Below are 23,426 nucleotides of genomic sequence, written 5' to 3'. Positions count from 1 at the left end.
AAAGGGAATATGACGATATGCTTATCGTTTACCGTAATTTGTGACATTTTTACAAAAGAACTTTGCATGCGCATTGTTTTAAAACCGTTAAGGACAAATTTCATGGAAAAAAAATTGCCTCAACATTCTTAACTGAAGGTGAAAGACAAATTTTAAATTGCATATTTATATTGATTTGGGACACAGGATTTGACATTATCATTTCATAGATTTGATGAAATCACCAAATGACACACAGTAAAATAAAATGTGCTGAAGAATTAGCTTTTGTCTAGAGAGCGTGTTTGGCAGTTTTTTCAATTTTGTCTGAAAATGTGGCTCTCTCAATTTCTTTTTAAAACATTTTTTGCTTTTATGGCTCTTTGGGTCAAAAAGGTTCCTAACCCCTGACGTAGCACCCCCCCACCCCTGCATCCCGTCCCTTTTGCTTTCCTCAAATCCATTGAGGGCGATTATTTGGGATGAGTTCCCTATGGGAAAAAAGATATTCCTTCACGTCTACCGAAGCGGGGGCGACTCCCAGCAGCAGACCCGTCGAATGTACTTAGGGCATTCGAGATCTGTTGCGAGAGAATCTTACACGTGTTACCTTTACTCTCCTCGAAATATGCAGAACTGTTCAACCGGTGTTTTGTTTTCCGTCGTCGGTCATTGTCCCCGTGTCACCCGACATCCGGGCGGGTTTGAAAGGACAAGAAGTCTCATCGGCTCCACGTTTTTACACATCTAGTCACAAGTGACTCATATTGAAGCCGACCTCCTCGGATTGCTTAAAAATAGCCACACAATAAATGAACTGGAAGTTGAGGTGAACGCCAACGTGATAGCAGTTAAACCCTTCATATTTCTTGGCCTGAGCAATCTTGAGAACTTGCAAATTAATAACACAGCTGAGACACTCCATATCCATTTTGTCACTGGGCTTCAAACCACTCATATTCTGGGTGATGTCCAAGATTTTCTTCCCCCTCAAATTATAATAAGGAACATATTCGGCAGAAAAACGCATGTAGGATACTAGTCACACCCACGTATCGGAAGAATCAAATTGCTTGAGCTCACGTTTGTGGTTTGAAAGTATCAAAGATGCTAAAGGCTTGACTTCCTGTCCTTTCAACAAAAAACCCCTGCAAATTGACAAAAAACAACTTAAAAAAATTCTCTTTGTGTACGTTGATTACTGAGGACTGATCCTGCCATATGTAGAATTAAATAGTTACAAGTAAATAGTAAAATGCCATATAAAGAATTGAAACATACATTAATGACATTAATACAATTCATGCAATTTGCCATTCATGTATTAATTATATTGTGTGTATTTTGTCACAAAATGTTCAAATGAAGGGGCGGCTATGACTGGCTGAGGTTTTTAACTATTTGGGTGATCTGTGATTAACAAAATTGGCAAAAGTACATGACAAAATACATGACATAGGTCTAAATGCACGAAAAAATACATGACAAAATACATGACAGAATAACCAACAAAATACGTAATTAAATTCCATGAGAGAATATGAGAAAACAACAAAATACGCAAACAAATGCATGACAAACATCAATATGGGACAGAATAAACAAAACACAAAGTACACAACAAAACGTATTTCAAAATACACAAAATACATGAAAGTAAACGACAAAATACACAACAATACTAATACATGAAAAATACATGACAGACTAAACGACCAAACAAAGTACACGACAAAATGCTTTACAAAATACACAACAAAAATGACAATACACGACAAAATACATTAAAGTAAAGAAAATGCACAAAAGTACAGAACAATACGCATTACAAAATATACAATGTACATGACAGACTGCAAAATACGCAATAAAATAAACAACAAATACTTGAAAGAACAAGAAATTACAAAACAAAATACACAAAATTAACAAAGGACACGACAATAAGCATTACAAAATACACAACACAAATGACAAATCAGAAGGCAAAATATGACAAATACATGACAGAAAATACACGACCAACGTCTATATACACGACAACAGTCATTCCAAAATACTCAACATAAAGGAACCAACGACGAACAAAACACATTACACGATAAACAACAAAAACATGACAGAATAAATAATGATACACAAAGTATACGACCTAATAAACGAGAAAATCTGGCAAACTACTTAACAAAATGCATAAATAAATTTTATTTATTTCATATTATAGATATGATGAATCCATATGTCCATTTCCTCCATTGTCCAGCTATTTATATTCTTGTACATTGATTTCTCCATATAGCAAGATCAATCCTCCAATTGTTTGCGACTTTGTTCCTTTGTTGATGTTACTTCAAAAAAAAAAAAGAACTCCCATGTTGTGCCTCGTAGCTTTATGGGTTTCTAAATGTTTTCTTTTTTCTCCAAAAGACCAGCAAATATACTTTGTATAAAAGAGGGATTTTCTTTCTTCTTTTATTTGTATGCCGTACAAATTTGCTTTACTGTGGACCCAGTAGCTGCACTGGCATATTATCGCACTGATACAGTAGTCGCGGTGGGAGGGATACAAAAAAAAAAATCATTTTTATGATACCGGATTTAAAGAAAAACATCAAAACACCCAGATGATGACTGTTTTTGTACACGGAACGTTCTTTTCAAAAGAATCTAGTTTCAAAATGATTTGAGTGCTTTTATACATCGGAGTTTTGGAGGCACGGAAAGACGTGTCACTGTATAAATTTTTTTTTTTTAGTTGCAGTGGCCTGGGTTGCGAGGGTTACCTGGCGTAGTCCCTCATGCCAACCATTTTTTTTTACTGCTCTAGTAACTTGAAAATGTTGACAACATACACAGGTTGGTTTACCCCCTCTGCATCATGGCGGGAAAAACCCGAAACAGGAGAGCTCCAAACTCTCTTCCCTGTAGATTTAGGACCTTCTCCCTCTACTGAAATTGCTGTTAGTGTGTTAAAACTTGAACATTTTCTTTTGGAAAAAAAAAAAAAAAGGAAAATACAAATCTATTTAAAAAAAAAAAGGAGTTGGGAAGGATATATAGAAGGCTTATTGGAGTTTGTGAGTGGATGTGAAGAAAATGTAGTTTTAAACATTGTTACATTTTAAAATCAATTATTCAATAAAAACAACAAGTCAATCGCGTGTTGTGTGGTTTTTCAAAATAAAAGTGGCATTTGCATGTGATGGGTGGCAGACTCGTTTTAATTCAAGGGCAACATGGTAGAATAAAAACTCAACTGACGAGGTGGAGGAAGAAGAAAGAAAAGAATGAAACGAGAAAAAACACGGAAAGAAAAATAAAGTGAAAAAGATAATAGAAAAAAACAGAAATAGAGTGAGGGTTAGAAAGAGGGAGAGGATAATGGCAGAAAAAAAGACGGAGAGAAATAGAGAAAATGACGGGAAAATATAGAGGGGTGAAAGGAGGAAGAGGGATAAGAAAAGAGAAGAAATAAGAGGGAATAAAAGGGAGGAAAAGAGAGGGTGTGAGAATGAGTAAAAATAGTGACAGCAACAGAGAAAAAGAGGGAAGAAAAGGAGAAGATAAAAAAAAGAAAATTAAAGAGAAATTAAAAATGAGAAAGAAAATGAGCTGAGAAAAGAGATTTATCAAATGTTAAAAAAAAAGACAGAAAAAAAGAGGGCCAGTAAAAGAGAAAATGGAGGGAAGACAGGATAGACGAGAGGAAAGAAAAAATGAACAGCTGTCAAGAACCAGAACAGGATCAGGACCCAAACGCGTGATGTTCTCACACAAGCCTTTTATTTTACGAGAAATGGGGAGTCATAAACAGTGGTCTGGCGGGGAAAAACAGGAAGCCAGAGACTGTCGAGATCAATTCCAATTGCCCGAGTTGATATCAGACAGATCGATACAGACAGGACGGGACGGGACAGACAGACAGTATAGATAATGAAACAGGATATCAAAAATCAACAGGACAAACAAGACGGGAACGAAAACTGGAGACCAACATTTAACAGGACAAAAATAAACGGGAACAACACCGGACTGGAAAATACCAACAGGAAAGCAGGACCGAGTCAGAACCCACGTCTTGCGTGGCAGAGGTTTGTTGACGGGCTGACAAAGGAAGCGTGATCAATTGGGTGCCGTGGCAACCGTGACAATAGATAGCAAGTAAGGAAGAGAAAAAAATTGAGAAAAAAGAAGAACTACAGGGGGAGAGAAATGGAGAATTGTCTTTTTACCATTTTTGTTCGTTGGATCAGACAAAAAAGCCTGGCAGACTGCACGTGGCCCGTGGACCCTAGTTTGCCCACCCCTGAATTAAGGATACTAAAAATGTGCCCCCAGATCTTGGAACGTGTTTGTCGAGAGATTGAATAAGAAAACAAATGTCAAATACTTGGGTTAACTGAAATAACTTTATTAAAAAGCAATAGAATCCCTTTAGAGTACAAAAACATTCCTCTTCCTTTGAAAAACAATAGATTTCCACTGTATAATATGCTACAATGATGCATCACACACACAAAAAACCATACATCATGAGAGGCCGTTTGAGGAATTAAATCATACTCTCACACATGCACAACTCATCTCTCACCATACTACTATACTCCTACACAGTCATACCCATGCATAAACGCTACTATACTCTCATACACACTACTATTCTCTCATACATACTAATATACTCTCTCACACATACTACTATACTCTCATACACACACTACTCTCACTCATATTACTATACTCTCATTCACACTCCCATACGTTCACAAAAACATTAGTCCTCTCATTCACACACTATTATTCTCTTCACCCATACTACAATACTCTCACACACACATTATTTGCTACCACACATGCTACGATACTCTCATACACACTGCTACACTTTCACAAAATATTAGTACTCTCTTACACACCACTATGCTCCTCACATACTACTATACTCTCACATAAAACATCTTACTCTCTCACAAGTACTACTATACTCTTGTTAACAATCCAATTCAATACTATTCTCTCTCACACAGATCACTAGTCTCTCATGCACACACACTACCATACTCTCACACATACTACTATCCTCTTATACACACCAATGTACTCACAAACATACACTTCCATACACTCTACTGACCTCTTTACACAAATACTACAATATTCTCGTTCACACACACGACTATACTCTCACATACACTAGTATACGCTCTCACAAATACTACTCTACTCTTATATACAATACACTTTATTTTATACTCTCTCACCCAGACCACTATACTCTTATAGACACTAACATACTCTCAGACATTCTACTGCACCCTCATATACACACTACTACACTCTCACACATGCTAGTAGCACACTAACAATTATAATGCGTAGTATAAATCAGGAACTTAGTTTGGTCGAACAGGAAAACACTTTTAGTGATTAACTTACACACAGATCAGTGTGCATCGTCATGGTTACCAAAAGTACCCAAATTAATAGTAATAGCAAATTTAATGCTGTGTGAGAGAGAATAGTAGTGTGTGAGAGAGAGTATCATATTATGTGTGAGAGTCTATTGTAGTGTTTGTGTATGGCAGTATGTGTGTTAGTAGTGTATATGAAAGTTTAGTAGTATGTACGTGTGAGAGTAGTTTGTGTGTGAGAGTATAATAGTATGTGTTAGTGAGTGTATTAAAGTTTGTGCATCGTCATGGTAACCAAAAGTACCCAAAGTAATAGTAATAACAAATTTAATGCTGTGTGAGAGCGAGTATAATAGTATGTGTGAGAGTCTATTGCAGTGTTTGTGTATGGCAGTATGTGGGTTAGTAGTGTGTGTGAAAGTTTAGAAATATGTATGTGTAAGAGAGTAGTTTGTGTGTGAGAGTATAATAGTATGTGTTAGTGAGTGTATTAGTGTTTGTGCATGGGTATGAGAGTATAGTGTGTGAGATTATGATGTTTAATGTGAGAGTAAATATGATTCCCTCCTCAAATGGCCTCTCATACATAGTACATGACGCGACCGATGAAATATTAATACTTGCTTTCGAATGTCAGTAAATGACCCAAAGTGACCTCATGCAGATGACCACGTTTTTGGGGTTTGTGTCGGAAAATGTCGTGCTAAAAACAATCATTTACACCTCAGTTCAAAAGTTTGGGGTCGCTTAGAAAAATGTCCTTATTTTTGAGGAAAAGATAACATGAAACGTATAAGAAATATAGTTAACGTACTAAATGATTACAGTATTTAAGAAGCAAATATCTGTTCTTTGATGCAATATCTCCATAGCAACCCAGCACTCCAGTGTACTAATAGTACATTGTGTTTGCTAAATGCGCTAGAAGGCTAATGGATGATTCGAGTGAGCTTGTCCAGTATCTGGAGCGTCACATTTTTGGCTGCGATCAACAATTCAGAATGGCCTTAAAACCAGAACTTTCATGTGAAACTTGAAAGTCTGTTCTTGATATGAGAAATTCAATTGCCAAGAAATCGAAGATTTCCTACAATGGTGTGTACTACTCCCTTTGGAGAACAGCACTAACAGAGTACAACGAGAAGTGAGGGATCGCACTGTACAAAACAAGAAAGTGGGCAAGTATATTAGAGCAGTGGTTGGCAACCACCGGGCTACGGACCGCCAACAGACTATATCCGGCCCGTGAGGCAATACTGAGAAGTACAAGATAAAATTGCGCTGCAGTTTAAAACATGTCTACTTGTTGTCACCAAAGCCAGGTGCCACAGGCAAAGCAACTGTAGTTCCCTCCCTCTTTCTCCCTCTTCTTTTTTCTGTCTTTTATTTTTCTCACTTGCTCATGTCTTTTGTTTTCTCTGTCTTTCTTCTCTCTCCCTCTTCTCTCTCTCTTTTTCCCCCAACCCCTCTTTGTTTTAATCCATCTCTTTTCTTTTCTTTCTTTAATCTACCAGTGAGGACCCCAGTGAGATTTTTTTTCTAGCATGCGGCCCATCGCTAAAATGAGTTTGACATCCGTGTCTTAAACCGTATACATTTTTTTACCTACGAAAAAACGTTAATATTCGTGATGTTTTACAGAGGTAAATTACCGTATTTGAGCAATGGTTGATCACACATTTGTGCCATGGCTAACGGGAATCAAACCCGGATCACGGCAGTGAGAGCGTCGTTGATGACATAGGAAAAGGCATTAGCTTTCATCTCAACGTCACACTGTACCACGTTGTCTCATCTTTTTGATTTCGCAGGCATCGTTGTAAAACAATGTTTTGGCTGAACTCATTCCCATGACGCTGAATTATAACATTGTACAACATGGAACCGTGAATAAAAACAGTGTGACGAAGAGATAAAATCAAGAGCCTTTTCCCGTTTCATCGAAATCAGAAGGCTCCAAGCTTTTTAAGCTGAGCTGCACTCGGAGCCTCAGCTGGTAAAATGCCAGTCTACCAGTGTTTCCAAGAGCCAAGAAGAACTCTGCAGGCTCAATAGAGTTCTTCATTAGGGGCCTGGTGCAGTGGAATGGTCCGTTTTCTGAAATAAAATCTGCTATCTCTGTGGAAGTATTAAAATCTAGACTTAAGACACACTTATACTCTACAGCAGGGGTCTCCCCTAGTTTTCCAATTGTTACTTTTTGTTACTAATTAGCGCAAAGGGCGGCCATTTTGATATGCATCAATAAAATAAATAATTTAGTTATAACTATGTCTTCACCTTGTTATTACAAGATCAATTATCTGAATGGGTTAAACAGACTTAGTCAACCACTTACAATTTGTCTTACCATAAAAACACAACAACAGCGGTGAACTATTTTCAAAACAGGCCCGCGGGCACTTTAGCGGTCCTTGAGGGGAACCACGTTGGATCCCTAGTGGTCAAGTGATAACATAGTGGATTTAGGCTTATTACCAATTATGTCGAGTAATGTTATTAGTGTGCTGAGTCGCAAGAAATTTGTCAGAAATTCAACCGGGGCACGGTACAGAAAAGGTTGCCGGCCACTGCATTAGTTTAAGAAATAGGCGCCTTGCAGGTCCTTAACTAGCAGCTTTGTTAAATAGTACCCATAAAACACCAGTGTCAACATCTACAGTGAAGAGGTGACCCCGAGATGTTGGCTTTTGCGGCAGAGAGGCAAAGAAAAAGCCATATCTGAGACTGGACCAACAAAAGGAAGAGATTCAAATAGGCAAAAGAACACACACATTGGACAGCCCGTTTGAAAAATAAATGTGTGACTTTACAATGGAAAACACAAAATTGTCTGGGCGACCCAAACCTTTTGAAGGGTTTCTATATAATCGATAAATCCTCGTTTATTCGAACAGTGATTTAATGATTAGTGTGCTCTTGCAGAAAAAAAACATGGCACAATTGGTTCATTTTGTTAGTAAATTCCGGACTACAAAACATCTGATAGAAAGCCACATGCAGGAAACTTTAACTTATAAAGATGAACTTATTTGCGTCCATTTCTTAAATTAAAAAAAAAATAGTGGGGAAATGTTCAGTACACAAAAGTAACACATTGCGCGGCAATTAAGACACGTGTTTGTAGACTGCATCAATCAAACTGTCTTAATCGGCGAGCGCTGCAGTCAATATTAATTAGTAAACATATTCGCAGGAGTACTGTTCTAAAAAAACATTCTCAAAACATACCTCAATGAACTGTACAGACTAAAATTCTGAAGTCCAAACAACAGCCTCTATACATGCTGAGCCAGGGGACTGATCTTAAGCTCTCCCATCCCTTGCGCACATAACAAAGTGATAGGAGACCAAGTATCGGTACTACTACATGAGAAATCATTATACATGAATGATTGGAATCTACTTAACAAGTACAGACGCTCCCCTACTCACGACCATACGACTTACGAAAAACGGTAGGTACGAACATTTTTTTTGTAGTTCGATTTTGTTTTGTGGGCACCTTTTCCCGAGAACAGGACAGTACTGCAGTGCTTCATTCTGCCGCGTGGCGGAGTGAGAGGTATCCCAGCATCCACCCGGAAGAAAAAAAATCCACTTCCTCTTCTTAGTTTGAGTGTAAACATCTATACTGTATCTCCAGCGCGCTAAGAACGTTGACTTCTTTATTGTTTAATATCTCGTGCATCCGTTCAACATGGTTGGTGTAAAGTTTAAAGAAGAGGCGAGCCGTTTTTTTTTTTAAACGAAAGTGGAATAAGAAAGCTTGATGCGGTTGAGAAAATGGTTGGATCGCTTTTTATCGGCACCTTTTTACCACAGAGGAGGAAGTCGCCTAACTCTTCAAGCTCATCTTCCAAAAGTAAGTTAATAACTTAACTTTATTTGTCTATATAGAGCGTATTATTTTATGAAATGTTATTTTTTTTTTTAGTACAAAACAATATAGGTTAATTATACAAGCCTTAAACACACTTACACTTAAGTAGGGCAGCGTCTGTAGTACCAACTGTTATTGTGGTGATGGTGACGTCACATTAGACTAATCAATCCATTAACTGTCATCTCGATTATAGTCTACCCCTCCTCAGTTAATGACGAATACCAGCAAGTATAATGATACTTAATATAGTAGTAGCAATACTTTAAACTACCCATTACTTTGTCATGGGAGAACTTAAGATAAGTGGCAGTATGCGTAGTCTGTTGCGATTATACGGGCTTTCGGGATTATAGTCAGTGCGGTACGTTGAATGTTTTTTGTCACTCTCCTGCGTATATGTTAACATTACCTTATTTTCCGCACTATAAGGCGCACCGGGTTATAGGGGGCACCCTTAAAAAATAGATTTTGGTCCTATATTTTCCATACATAAGGCGCACCGGATTATAAGGCGCTACAATGGGAACGTCGACAAAAAAGTCAGGTAGTTCAGTCAAACGTATTACCCCCTTAACATTACGAAAGCTTGCAAAGAAGCAAATACGTGTCTCAGACATATACGGAAACAGTGTCCGTACGATGTAACTCAAATGAATCGTTCCAAATATCATTCGGAAGATTAATGCCAACCATTCCTTAGTTTCTATTTTTTTTTCGCTCGCAGCTTTACTGTGCATATGACAATCAACACTTGGAATTGAGTTTAATTTAAAAATAGAACACATCGAGATCAGTCTGAAACAAGATACCGGGAGAATATATAGCCGGAGTAGCTCACCAAAGTCGTTGCGTTCAATAATAATGTGCAACCATGGTCCTCTTATATCCGTGAGTGTAGTAAATCCAGGAGTAAAATATTTACAAATACAGTACAGAATAGTAAAATACTGTTATCGCTATGGCGTAGTTCTACCCAACATCATATTCACAGTCATCTTTTTCGGCCAATTGCAGGCTTTGTTTTGTCCCTTTAGCCTATGAAAGCCTGTAAATGATAAAAAAGGATCCGCCCCCTTTACCTCAGAATAACTTTAGCCAATAGTGATCGATTCAACTGATGATTGACACATCTTTTTCGGCCAATTGCAGGCTTTGTTTTGCCCCTTTAGCCTATGCGAGCCTGTAAATGATAAAAAGGATCTGCCCCCTTTACCTCCGAATAACTTTAGCCAATAGTGATCGATTCAAATGATGATTGACACATTGGTTAGCCAATGAAACGCCGGTATATAAATTCCAGCATACACCGCGGACGACTTCGCGTTCGGGGGAAAATCTAGTCGGCGGCTGCTTGCCTTAGTTACAAGACTTAGCGACTTAATATTGATCCATATATAAGGCGCACTGTATTATAAGGCGCATGGTCAGCTTTTGAAAAAAATAAAGGCTTTTAGGTGCGCCTTATAGTGCGGAAAATACGGTACTAATATTGACTACTAAATACCGACTGGAAAAAAAGTAGCCGTTTGTCGTCCGGAATTTACAGTACTACGCAAGTTGCAGTGCGCCTAATCCCTTTTACCATCACATTTCAGATGATTTCTCCTCTAAACTACTGTTTGGTCAGTGTTGCGGCTACAATTAAAAATACCCTCGTTATGCCCTAACTTTAAAGGCAAAGGGGAATGGCGCGCGCAGAAATACGCTTCTTCCTTCCCTTCTTTGTTCCAACATTCAGTTATTAAAGTATGACAACACTCACAGATTGTTAGTGGCCCTCCGATTTTCTCAGATTCACATTTACAGCGCGTGACGGAAGAGTTTGTACGCACTAAGAAAATGGCAAATAACACTCACATTTTGACCAAACAGCAGATCGACGGTGGGCGAAAAAAAAACAAAATGCCGGAAACTGTTTCAAAAAGAAGGCTGAAATGTTTTGGGTGCAGTCTGGAATCAAAAAGCGGGCGTGGGATTGTGTGCAGCAGGACAATTCTATCTCATTTGGGCTGAATTTGACGATATTAAGATTGTCAAATTAAAGTGACAGTGTGTATTATTTAGAGCAGAGGTAGCTAATCTTTTTAAGCGTGTAGCTAATATTTGTTACTTTTTACCGCAAAGGGGCTACCAGTTTAATTTGCATTTCTAAAACAACATGTTATTACTATGTCGTTACTATGTTATTACAATGTTGTAATTATTAGCGGTTCAAGGAGGCTCAGTCAACCACTAAACATCATTCCAGAAAGAAATCGAATTTCCTAACAAAAACACAATGACCCATGATATATTTTCAGAACCAGTCCGCAGGCTACTCAGGTGGTCTTACCTGTCGCACCATGTTGGAGACTCCTGATATAGAGCCTTCATTTATTTTAAAAAACAATATTGATTTAAAAAATAAGCAATAAAATGTGATATGATAAAAGATGTGCGTTTCTAAAAAGATACTCATAGGTCAAGAATTTAGCATTTATTTAAAGTAACGTGAGGCTCACTTAGAGCAGGGGTCTAAAACTTAATCTACTTGGGAGCCACCGGAGTTAAAATCGAGGTGTGGTTGGGTCATATTGGGTTATTCCACAAGAAAAGATTAGATGGAAATTCCACTGTTCTCGAATATATTTTTGAAATTTTCGACACAAAATAAAGTCTAAAAGATAAAAAACAACAGGAATCAATCGGCAATAAATGAATCCATGACGCAGATTTTACATTGACATTCATTTTACAGTGAGAGTCTCAAACTATCATCCTTCGGGCTGTATATGGTCTGCGGGCTGCAGGTTTAAGACAACCCGACTTAGAGGGAGCTGACATAATCGTCTGCCATCTTGCTGCTACGAGTACTTGAAAAAAACGAAACTTCACGACCCGAAAAAAAGCAAGAAAAATTGTATATTTTGGTTACTTTTGAGTTTATGTAGATTCTTCCTTGTACGTCTCGTTTTCGGTTGCACTACACTGACATCTAATGGTCAAATAATCCACACTGTCACTTTAAAACAGGAAGGTTCCAATCCCGCCTACTTGGACCCGTTAGCCTCGCTACCCATGCGAGGAGCGTTGCCATCGCAACATCACGAACACTGTCGGAATTGATGAAATCCATTGCGGTGAGGACCACTTGCCGGCTGGACTGATAAATGAGAAGCTCCCGGTGCAAAGTAATACACAGTAAAACACTAAAATGGCAACTCAAAGCAACGTAAAAGGCATCGGGGGTAGGTTTTTTGACATGTTTTCAGTCGACTTTTTTGCTGCGCAGTCGGAGCGTGTCCAGGAAGTATCTGTACGCGGTACCGGTGTGTTGTGACAAAAACGTCAAAACTTTGCCGTGGACTAGCGTGAGCAGCGTCTGGTGGCCCGCCGCCCACACGCGGTACCAAGGTCCGTAAAAGGGATCCGACACGGCCGGGCATAGCATGTTGTTGAGGTTCACCTCCGTCACCTGCGAGGAGAAAAGGCTCCGGTCAGTGGTGTTCAACATACAGCCCCCAGGTTTGACCCGGCCCCATTGGATGATTGAATCCAGCTCCCAGTCAAAAAAAGGGGCGGGTTTCTAGGTCATTTCTATCAAAAGTTTTGATTTTTAAAATAAATGCATAGCAAATGCTACCCCTGGCTGCTAAAACGATATACAGACGCTGCCCTACTTACCAACAAGATCGTTCGTAAGTTGAATTTGTTACTAGTTGCTTCAGTGCTATATTTTGTATGACTTAAGTTGTATATGTATTGTTTTGTACTAAAGAAAATAACATTTAAGTAAATATTATGCTCTATAAAGATAAATAAAGTTAAGTTTAATTTACTTTAGGAAGATGAGATTCAAAAGTTAGGCTATTTCCTCCTCCGTGGAAAGTAGCCGAAATAAAGCGATCGGACCATTTTCTCAACCGCATCAAGCTTTCTTATTCCACTTCTATTTCAAAAGAAATGGCTCGCCTCCCCTTTACACCAACCATATTGAATGGATGAACAAGATATTAAACAATAGAAATGTCAGAATTCTTAGTGCGCTGGAGATACAGTATACTATGTTTACACACAAACTTTTTTCTGTATCTACCGATTTTCGTAAGTCAAATGGTCGTAAGTAGTCTGTACTCTTAGTTTTAGGAGGTCCAGACTAGTAGTTTGATCTAATGTAGTCTAATTTTACTGCCCATGCACTGCTCGAAATTTGGATTTTCTAGTTCAGACCAGCATGTCAATTAAGGCAAAAACATTATTTTTCCAGAGCTCACACTTGAGTTTCTGTATTGTGGCGAGTTGGTTCAGGTGTAAAACTTGATTCAATTGTTAAAATAAACCTGAACGCATTCAATGATAAACCTGAACATATTTATTCCCCTTTTGTTTGTGAATGAACGTGTTTTAATTAGAAAATAAACCCTGTCATCCATTGATTATAAAAAGTGGGGTCGGTTCCTAAGTAAGCTGAATTATAAAGCAAAATACTGAAAAAGCAAACATTTTAACCTTACATTCTTTCACTGATATGGCCCGCCTAAGAACAGAAAGTCCGGATCTGGCCCCATAGCCAAACTAGATTTTACATCCCTGGGTTAGCTGAAGCTAAACATGTTCATTTTCGAACTCGCAGCAAAGTCAACCAGATATAATGGATCACGGCTAGGCTGGTGCTGTTCATTTTAAGTGGGAAAAAACAGAAAAAATATCTGACATGCTTGATCCAAATCATCCCAACTCCCAGCAATGGTTGATTAGGGATAACGGATCACAGCCACAACCGAGCATTTAGTTTTTGGCGGGCCAAAACGGCACACGCACCCACAAAAGCACGCACTGTCGGACATCCTCACAGCAATATGCGATAATGGACTGCAGCCCGATGGGTGCAGTTCCCTGATTGGTGGAAAGCAGATGAGTAAACAAAAACAACAAAACAAAATTACAAAAAACAACAAAACAAAATTGTTGCACTTTTACACTCCATGGTTTGTCATGGCATTTTAAGTATTTTCGATTTCATTGACAATACACCTCATTGAGGATTAAAATGAATTTTATCACTTGAAGTTGTTCTGGAATTGCCTGGGATTTTGTTTAAAAAATAGAATAGATATATTCTACTATATCTGGTTTGAACTGCCTTTTATTCAATGCATAAAAGAAGTTGATTTTTTTTCCCCTGACTTGGTCGCAGCTTGCAAATAGGGGTAGGATGTTGGGTCCTCAACGTCAGACCATTTTGGTACCACTCCCTTAAAAAAAAAATCAACAATACATTATTGCATTCGACCAGCAGGGGTCTCTCTCTTACCAGGCCAAGAACTTGCAAGAAGAGAAAGTGATAAAGGAAGAGGATTCCTGTGGAGAGCAGCGCCCACCAGATGTCTCCCAGTGGTTCAGGCTTGTACGAACCTAGAGCAGGAATAAACATTCATAAATAGATCCATGTTTTCAGCTCCCAAAGAAAGAACTATATTGCGTTTTTCACGCATTGTTGACAAGTGTTCATCTCGGAAAACACTGCAGGGGCAATGTGGGTGTGGTGTCCAACTGGCTTTTCCAGTTTTGTTGTTTTTTAATGAAAAGGATGGAGGGAGTTTACATTACACTGCCTTTGACCGCAACATGGTAACTTGAGACCTAGAGAAAACATTTCCAAGCTTATGTCGTTGCCAGATAAGAGAAAGAAGTATGACACTGCATATTTCAAGAGTCATGAAACTTTTAATCGCCAGGGTTGTGGGTGCGACTTTCTGTGGTGTGTCTTGGGCAAGTACAGACTGGCGGCGCCTATCCCTCTCCAGGCAGTTTTTTGGGGAAGAAGTTTCCTACCCCACATGAAACACGTAATACTGGTGTCCATGGTTACCAGTGGCAAGATAAGCCTCCTGATTTGAATCAGGAGAATACAGCACCTTCATCAAATGGTTGCCGTTGTTTTACGGTTTAAAGGATCATCCCTGTCCTCAGAGATTAGTCGGGTCACGAGATACTAGATCCTAAATCACTGGGGGAAAACAATTTGGGTTCAAAATTTTGGGTATCGCATCGTAGAATACGTACTGCATCATAAACATTTCATAAAATAATACACTCTATAAAGATAAATAAAGTTCAGTTTAATGAGCTTCTATAGTTCGGCGACTTCCTCCTCCGTGGTAAAAAGTGGCCGAAAAAAAAGCGATTTGACCATTTTCTCAATCGCATCAATCTTTCTTATTACACTTTCATTTCAAAAGAAACGCTTTACACCAACAATATAGAATGGATGGATGCACGAGATATGAAACAATAAAAACGTCAAAGTTCTTAGCGCGCTGGAGATACAGTATGGAATGTTTACACATGAACTAGGAAGAGGAGGCTGATTTTTTTTTTTTTTCCAGATGGATGCTGGGTGAGCTCTCAAAGCACCACACGCCGCTAGCGGCGGAAAGAAGCACTACAGTAATGTCATATACTGGGTAAAAGGTACACAATACAAAATCTAACTTACAGCAATGTCTGGATATTTTTCGAAATCCCGAAAAAAATGTTCGTATTTACCGTTTTTCGTAAGTCGAATGGTCTTGAGTAGGGGAGCATCTGTAGTACATAATTACACGCGAAAGGTCCCCCCCGGTTTGAGACCGGGTGAAAACATTTGTTGGCCTGCAGAGACGTACCACAGGAAGTGGTGCCCCTACTACCCTAATGGTTGAAAGAAATACCCACCACCTGACCGGTTCTATTCAGATTTTTTTCAGAACTGTATTGAGGGAGCAGCAGTGGTTGGCGCGTCTGCGGCACAGATTTGAGGTCATGAAATCAAACCTTCCTGTGTGGAATTTGTATGTTCTCCCCGAGCTTGTGTGGGTTTCCTCCCACATCCCAAAAACATGCATGTCAGGTTAATTGGCCGGTTCAAATTGTCCTTAGGTGTGAATGAGTGAGTGAGTTGTCTGTCTCTGTGCCCTGTGATTGGTTGGCAACCAGTTTAGGGTGTCCCCTCCCTACTGCCCGAAGATAGCTGGGATGGGCTCCAGCAGCCCCGCGTCCCTACTAAGGATAAGCGGGGCAGATAATGGATGGATGGATAAATGAATCACTTAATACCTGAATTTGGACATACATGCAATCACATTTTGTTATCATTTTTTTACTGTACTATAATAAGTATTTATTCTGTTGTATATTTTGTTAAAATGTTATTTAAAGAGAAGACAGGTCAAACTCGCTAGGCTTTTAACTACTGTTCAACCAGTAGGTAAAAAAAACTCAGCAACAAGGTTGACAAAATACGCCACAAAATACATGACAAAATAAAAACCAAAATAAAAATAAATAGCAACATGCACAATGTTATTCGCAGTACATTTGATTGCACCATTATTACAAATTAGGCCAGTCACGAAGCACTACCTTAAAAAATTTTGCCCATTTATCCTGTTATTCTTTTAAGGTATCTTTCCCTTTTAAGTCTTTAGTATGTGTTTATCCTGCAGTGCCATGTCTAATGTTGTTGCAAACAATGTTCACTACATTGCTGTCAATGACAACTTAATTAAAACACATACATTGTATATATTTAGGTATTACTTGTTATGGTAATTTATTTATATGGCATACATTTGTAGGTATTGATTTAGAAATGTATTTCTTCATATAGCAGGGAAAGAGTTTTACCTCCTTTCCTGAAAAGGTAAAGTGGCACCAGATACAGCATGGAGTGCTGTATGTAGTAAATCTCCTTTTCGAAAGGCAGCTGTGGAGAGAAATCGGAGAGATCAAAATAACAAATATTGGCCACCCACCACCTCAGTTTTACAACAGTTCCTGCTTACAATAGAAAACAATAAAGGCAATATTGTGATCAAGAAAATATCTTCCATATCGTCGTCAGTCAAAAGGAGCATTGTATCAAAAAGTGATGTTGCATTTAATTTGTTGAGGTTTAGCGCCGACTGGTATGTTTATTCATGCATCTGAATTTTATTAAGTGATGTTTCAGACAGGCAGCACGGCAGAGCAGTGGTTAGCGCGTGTGCGGCACAGTTCTGAGGTCGTGAGCTCAAACCTCCTGTGTGGAGTTTGCATGTTCTCCCCGTGCTTGCGTGGGTTTCCTTCGGGCACTCCGGTTTCCTCCCACATTCCAAAAACATGCATGTCAGGTTAATTGGCCGGTCAAATTGTCCCTAGGTATGAATGAGAGAGCGAATTGTCTGTCCCTGTGTGCCCTGCGACTGGCTGGCAACCGGTTCATGGTGTCCCCTGCCCACTGCCCGAAAATAGCTGGCATGGGCTCCAGCTCCCCACGCGACCCTACTGAGGAAAAGCGGTGCAGATAATGGATGGATGATTCAGCCACGGTGGCGCTTTTACTTCCACAAATGAGTCATACCAGTACACCTGACACAAGCAAATGACAAGGGCATGCCTTTCTCACTGCAAGATTAATTAAAAAATAGGGATGTCTATTATGATATTAAGGATCAGCTCCCAAACGTCTCTTTTACAAGTATGCGTTTGCACCTCCTATGGGAGCTGCACGGACGGAGGGAGGCTGCAGAGGACAGTGAAAGCAGCACAGTGCATCATTGCCTGCCTTCTTCCCTCCCTGATGGACATCTACTCCACATGGTGACCTTAGCAAAGCTCAAATCAATGACGGGTTACATCCAGCAGCCCAGCTATTTGACCTGCTGCCTACGTGAAAGAACATAAATCGATTCATTAAGTCCAAATTTTGATGATCAAAAGAGCCCAATTAACATAAAAATGGTTATAAGAAAAGTGGAACCAAGACACATTCTGTTCTGCCCGGACACTTAAAGCGGGCACGCGCGCTTGCAGAGACCTATGTAAAGAAACCGATTCTCATTTAAATGCACATGTGTTGAAGCAGTTCTTTTTTGGCAGTGTCTGAGGACAGAATTATATGCCAGATATGATAGGCTAAAATATAAAACCCACAGAGGCATTCGAGTGACGAGCGGCTCGACTGTATTTGCTGCATCACCGGCTGCCATTTATCAACCACGAGCCTGTCAGCCTTGTCCAAAAGTGAGTGATCTCAGGTAGGAAATACCACCCGATTTGACTTAAAATAGAAGTCATGAATGGGCTATTAAAGGCAACTAAGATCACACTCGTGGAGCGTGAAGGTCTCTCTTAAAGGTATTCCCAAATTTTTATACGACAACAAAATATTACATGTAGATTTTTATAAGTATATTCCAAGCATTTTCCCAGATAATGCGTTTTGAATACAGCATGTCTTGTCTTTGTCAACCTGAGCTGTGACATCATTGGAGGAACACCAGCACCCAAGTTGGTCACCATATTGTTTTATGTTATAGTTAGTTGAAGAAGTTTTAAGCGAAAATGTTGTAGTTTTTGTAGAGAATGCCGAGGCGTTGTGTTGCAGGTAGATGCACCAATGGAACAACAAAGGGCGAGCTGGCAAAAAAAGGAGCTAGCTGGCAAAAAAAGGAGCGAGCTGGCAAAAAAAGCAGGCTAACCGGGAACTAACAGCAAAAGCGGTAACGGCTACGGCTATAAACAATCCTTTTAATTCAATACATTTGAAATATGCAAATGTTTTCTGGTCTGGGTTGTGGATTGTAATTAGGGTAGGATGGTAGGTCGTCAAATCAGACCAGTTAAGAACAAGTGCTTTATAAAAAAATAGGCTATTTGTTGCACTTCTCGATTCAATAAAGACTGACAGTATAAGGAAGACCGCTGTGGTTATTTCTCGGGTTACTGCCAACTTCAGTTATGTGCCAGTTGTTCGAGTCAGATGTATTAATAAGGACATATAAAATGCAATTTTTGTTTTAAAAAGTTGTGTCAATTTTATATTGTATTCTTTCAACAAACTCTTTTCAGTTCTGCAAAATAAAAGCCTACAATGAGTGCAAGTGCAAGCTTGCATGAGGATTCTGCTTGCTTACCAGCCTGGTGTTAACCACAGGAAACATTAAAGCCAAGAGAGCGCCGTTCAACATATGGACTTGCAGCCTAGGAATAAAAAAAAAAAACATGTCTGTGAAGTTAGTGGTGGTCACTAAGAAAGATTTAATCAAGGAAAACATCCACCCCCACTTTAACTGAGCTTATCCACCAATTGTGTGAATCAACTTCTCCATTGCACACTTGAGTTTATTAGCTCACATTTAATGGAGCTAATACGAGCAGGTGGGAAGTTACTCGCTTTCTGTTGACTTGTGAGCCTATGAGAAGCTTTTATATCCATCACCATTGTGAACGAGCTGTTGACTTTCCGAGATAGTGCAGCAAAAGTACGAGAAAATTTGATTTTTCTACTGAGCTATATAGAAAATTAAAAGATGAATAAATTACCTGCATTTTGAACTATAAAAAATTTGTTCTGGACTCTAATGTACAGGGAGTGCAGAATTATTAGGCAAGTTGTATTTTTGAGGATTAATTTTATTATTGAACAACAACCATGTTCTTAATGAACCCAAAAGTCTCATTAATATCAAAGCTGAATATTTTGGAAGTTGGAGTGGGGCTTTTTTAGTTTTAGCTATTTTAGGAGGATATCTGTGTGTGCAGGTGACTATTACTGTGCATAATTATTAGGCAACTTAACAAAAAACAAATGTATACCCATTTCAATTATTTATTTTCATCAGGGAAACCAATATAACAGCTCAACATTCACAAATATACATTTCTGACATTCAAAAACAAAACAAAAACAAATCAGTGACCAATATAGCCACCTTTCTTTGCAAGGACACTCAAAAGCCTGCCATCCATGGATTCTGTCAGTGCTTTGATCTGTTCACGATCAACATTGCGTGCAGCAGCAACCACAGCCTCCCAGACACTGTTCAGAGAGGTGTACTGTTTTCCCTCCTTGTAAATCTCACATTTGATGAGGGACCACAGGTTCTCTATGGGGTTCAGATCAGGTGAACAAGGAGGCCATGTCATTAGTTTTTTTTCTTTTAGACCCTTTCTTGCCAGCCAAGCTGTGGAGTACTTGGATGCGTGTGATGGAGCGTTGTCCTGCATGAAAATCATGTTTTTCTTGAAGGATGCGGACTTCTTCCTGTACCACTGCTTGAAGAAGGTGTCTTCCAGAAACTGGCAGTAGGACTGGGAGTTGAGCTTGAGTCCATCCTCAACCCGAAAAGGCCCCACAAGCTCATCTTTGATGATACCAGCCCATACCAGTACCCCACCTCCAGCTTGCTGGCGTCTGAGGCGGACTGGAGCTCTCTGCCCTTTACCGATCCAGCCACGGGCCCATCCATCTGGCCCATCAAGACTCACTCTCATTTCATCAGTCCATAAAACCTTAGAAAAATCCGTCTTGAGATTTTTCTTGGCCCAGTCTTGACGTTTCAGCTTGTGTGTCTTGTTCAGTGGTGGTCGTTTTTCAGCCTTTCTTACCTTGGCCATGTCTCTGAGTATTGCACACCTTGTGCTTTTGGGCACTCCAGTGATGTTGCAGCTCTGAAATATGGCAAAACTGGTGGCAAGTGGCATCTTGGCAGCTGTACGCTTGACTTTTCTCAGTTCACGGGCAGTTATTTTGCGCCTTGGTTTTTCTACACGCTTCTTGCGACCCTGTTGACTATTTTGAATGTAACGCTTGATTGTTCGATGATCACGCTTCAGAAGCTTGGCAATTTTAAGAGTGCTGCATCCCTCTGCAAGATATCTCACTATTTTTGACTTTTCAGAGCCTGTCAAGTCCCTCTTCTGACCCATTTTGCCAAAGGAAAGGAAGTTGCCTAATAATTATGCACACCTGATATAGGGTGTTGATGTCATTAGACCACACCCCTTCTCATTACAGAGATGCACATCACCTGATATGCTTAATTGGTAGTAGGCTTTCGAGCCTATACAGCTTGGAGTAAGACAACATGCATAAAGAGGATGATGTGGTCAAAATACTCATTTGCCTAATAATTCTGCACTCCCTGTATTGCTCTCGGGTTTACCTAATGTCTAGCATTAAAAGTTTGCAGCTGGTTCAAAGAACGATAGTAAGACTCTTGATTAGGAGAAGAAAGTTTGTTCAAATCACCCCAATTTTAGCTGACCTGCAATGGCTCCCCCTCCGTTTAAGATGTAACTTTAAGGTTCTCTTACTAAAATACAAATGTTTGCATGGACTTGCCTGATTGGAAAACACTGATCTACCTGAGACTTAAAGAGCCAAGAAGAAATCCACAGGCTAGAGAGCATTCTCTATTCCGGCCCCAGTGCTGTGGAATGGTCTGCGCACCCAGAGATAAGAGCTACAACATCAGTGAAGGTGTTTAAATCTAGACAAACTCATTTTGTATATTTTGTGATTATGCCAACCTCCTTATTCTGTTTACCGGTCCTAACCAAGTGCTTTGCTGGTGATGGAAAAGGACGAACCTGGAGTCAGTGGACAAGCGCCGGGACCTGAGACATGTCATTATTGTCTGCATTGTCCAGCTGGCTGAGATGGGAATTGTGGCATGTGCAGTCCTTGACACTTTTTGTGATAAAGGCTTATGTAAATAAATGATCCTTGACTCGAATGACTCGCTCGTATACAAATTCTCACATTTGCAAGATGACATGGAAACGACTAACAGCCAAATTACCCGTTATTATTTGCATCATTGGTAATGCTTATTTGCACTAAGCTAGTTCGGATCGAACTTCAGATTCAGTGAAGATGTGTGAGGGGTGTGCATTAGCTATGGCAGTTGTTTCCACACAACCTACCATTTACTTTTCAATGTTGTACAAAAGCCATGCAGAATTTTCAGCTTCTCTTGTCATTGTCTAATAGTCCCTGAGTAAAATTGACATCATAATCAGTAACCAGAAATCATAGAAAAACAAAACAATACATGTTTACCTGTACTTTAGTAGGTGTTTAATACATTAGAACACAGAGAGGGGTGGTGGTAAACAAAAGTGAAATTTTGGTTTTATTTAAAACCTAAAACGGGCTTCCGAATTAACAATATTGTGAATATTTCATGCCAGAAGCAAAACGAGCCATTTAAAACTGCTTTCACTCAGCAGATTAGTCTGCTTATTTTTAATTTTGCACAATAGAAGGAAGGAAATGGACAAACTTTTACCACCAAGACATTTTCTTAAAAGTTCCTGTGCCCCTCTGCTTCCACGGTTTTGTTTGCTGGACTTTAGCAGGATTCCTACAGCTGAAAGCAAGTAAAATTCAAGGCTTTTAAAGACTTTATTAATGCCCTTTGAAGTCAAATTTAAGACGAAGTTGGCAAAATTAAAAAACTTACAATTGAAACAAATAAACCAAAAATCACCAAATGAATTAGAGGCAATTTCGAACAAAACAATTTTCAAATTTGTTTTATAAATAATATCTGGGTACAGTTGAAAATGTTCCCTCTGAAAGACATAGCTCTCTCTTAAGTTTTAGACATGGAAAACGGTAAATAAAAAGGATGTTTGCAGTACATCATGGATCACCAGTCAAAACTGGAAGATAACTACTAATTCCATTGAACTATTTTGCTACGTCGATGGGTATTTTTTATTATGGATCATGAAAAAAGACTTTTTTAACTAAATCTTTGTAGTTGAAACAGATATGAATCTTATGCGTTTACATTTTAAGGCTACTGAAAATTGGATTTAAGACATTTTAATGCCAATCAAGGCTTTATTTTTAGAATAATGAATTTCATGGTTTTTAAGAGTTTTCTACGATCTGCGGAAACCCTGTTTAGCTAATTTTGACTTGCTAAATTACGGAACTATCTAACTGAAATTGACCAGTTTGCGTTCATAAATTGTACATTGTATTCGGAATCCAATTTATGTACTGTACTCCCAATCCATTCAATTGTGGACTGAGATCAAACATTCCGGTTGTATCCAGCAACTCTGTTTGACCCTCACCCCCCTCATCATCAAGTTTTAGCAAGGAATAAGCAATAATATCAGATACAACTACCAGACTGGACCTACTAAAGCGGAGAAAATAGTGCAACATAATGTATTGAGCAAGAAACCAGATAAATCTTTTTTATAATGATCTGAGAAGGAACATTTGCCTTTTATTTAAAAAAAAAAATCATACCTTTTGATAGAAATACATGTCTAAGAACCAAACCTAAATCTTCTCTCATTTGCACATGTCTTCAGATCAGGTCGCATTTGGATTATATTCTAGT

The 23,426-nt window shown here is 39.1% G+C and overlaps 1 protein-coding gene across 1 annotated transcript in view; it reads right to left on the bottom strand.

The window, feature by feature from the left end:
* Positions 1 to 2,974: 2,974 nt before the first annotated feature.
* Positions 2,975 to 23,426, bottom strand: part of tmem164 (transmembrane protein 164) — a 34,558-nt gene continuing 14,106 nt past the window's right edge. The window contains exons 3-6 of the mRNA XM_088321538.1: positions 19,194 to 19,260; positions 16,924 to 17,002; positions 14,570 to 14,670; positions 2,975 to 12,730 (exon numbers count right to left, since the gene is read on the bottom strand). Coding sequence (XP_088177664.1) covers positions 12,524 to 12,730; positions 14,570 to 14,670; positions 16,924 to 17,002; positions 19,194 to 19,260 — 454 coding nt within the window. The 3' untranslated portion in view covers positions 2,975 to 12,523. The remainder of the gene's footprint in view (positions 12,731 to 14,569; positions 14,671 to 16,923; positions 17,003 to 19,193; positions 19,261 to 23,426) is intronic.

Source organism: Urocampus carinirostris, chromosome 17 (assembly GCF_059441175.1).
Source record: "Urocampus carinirostris isolate Australia breed hairy pipefish chromosome 17, RoL_Ucar_1.0, whole genome shotgun sequence".
Taxonomy (NCBI): Eukaryota; Metazoa; Chordata; class Actinopteri; order Syngnathiformes; family Syngnathidae; genus Urocampus; species Urocampus carinirostris.
This window is presented reverse-complemented; position numbering and strand designations above follow the sequence as displayed.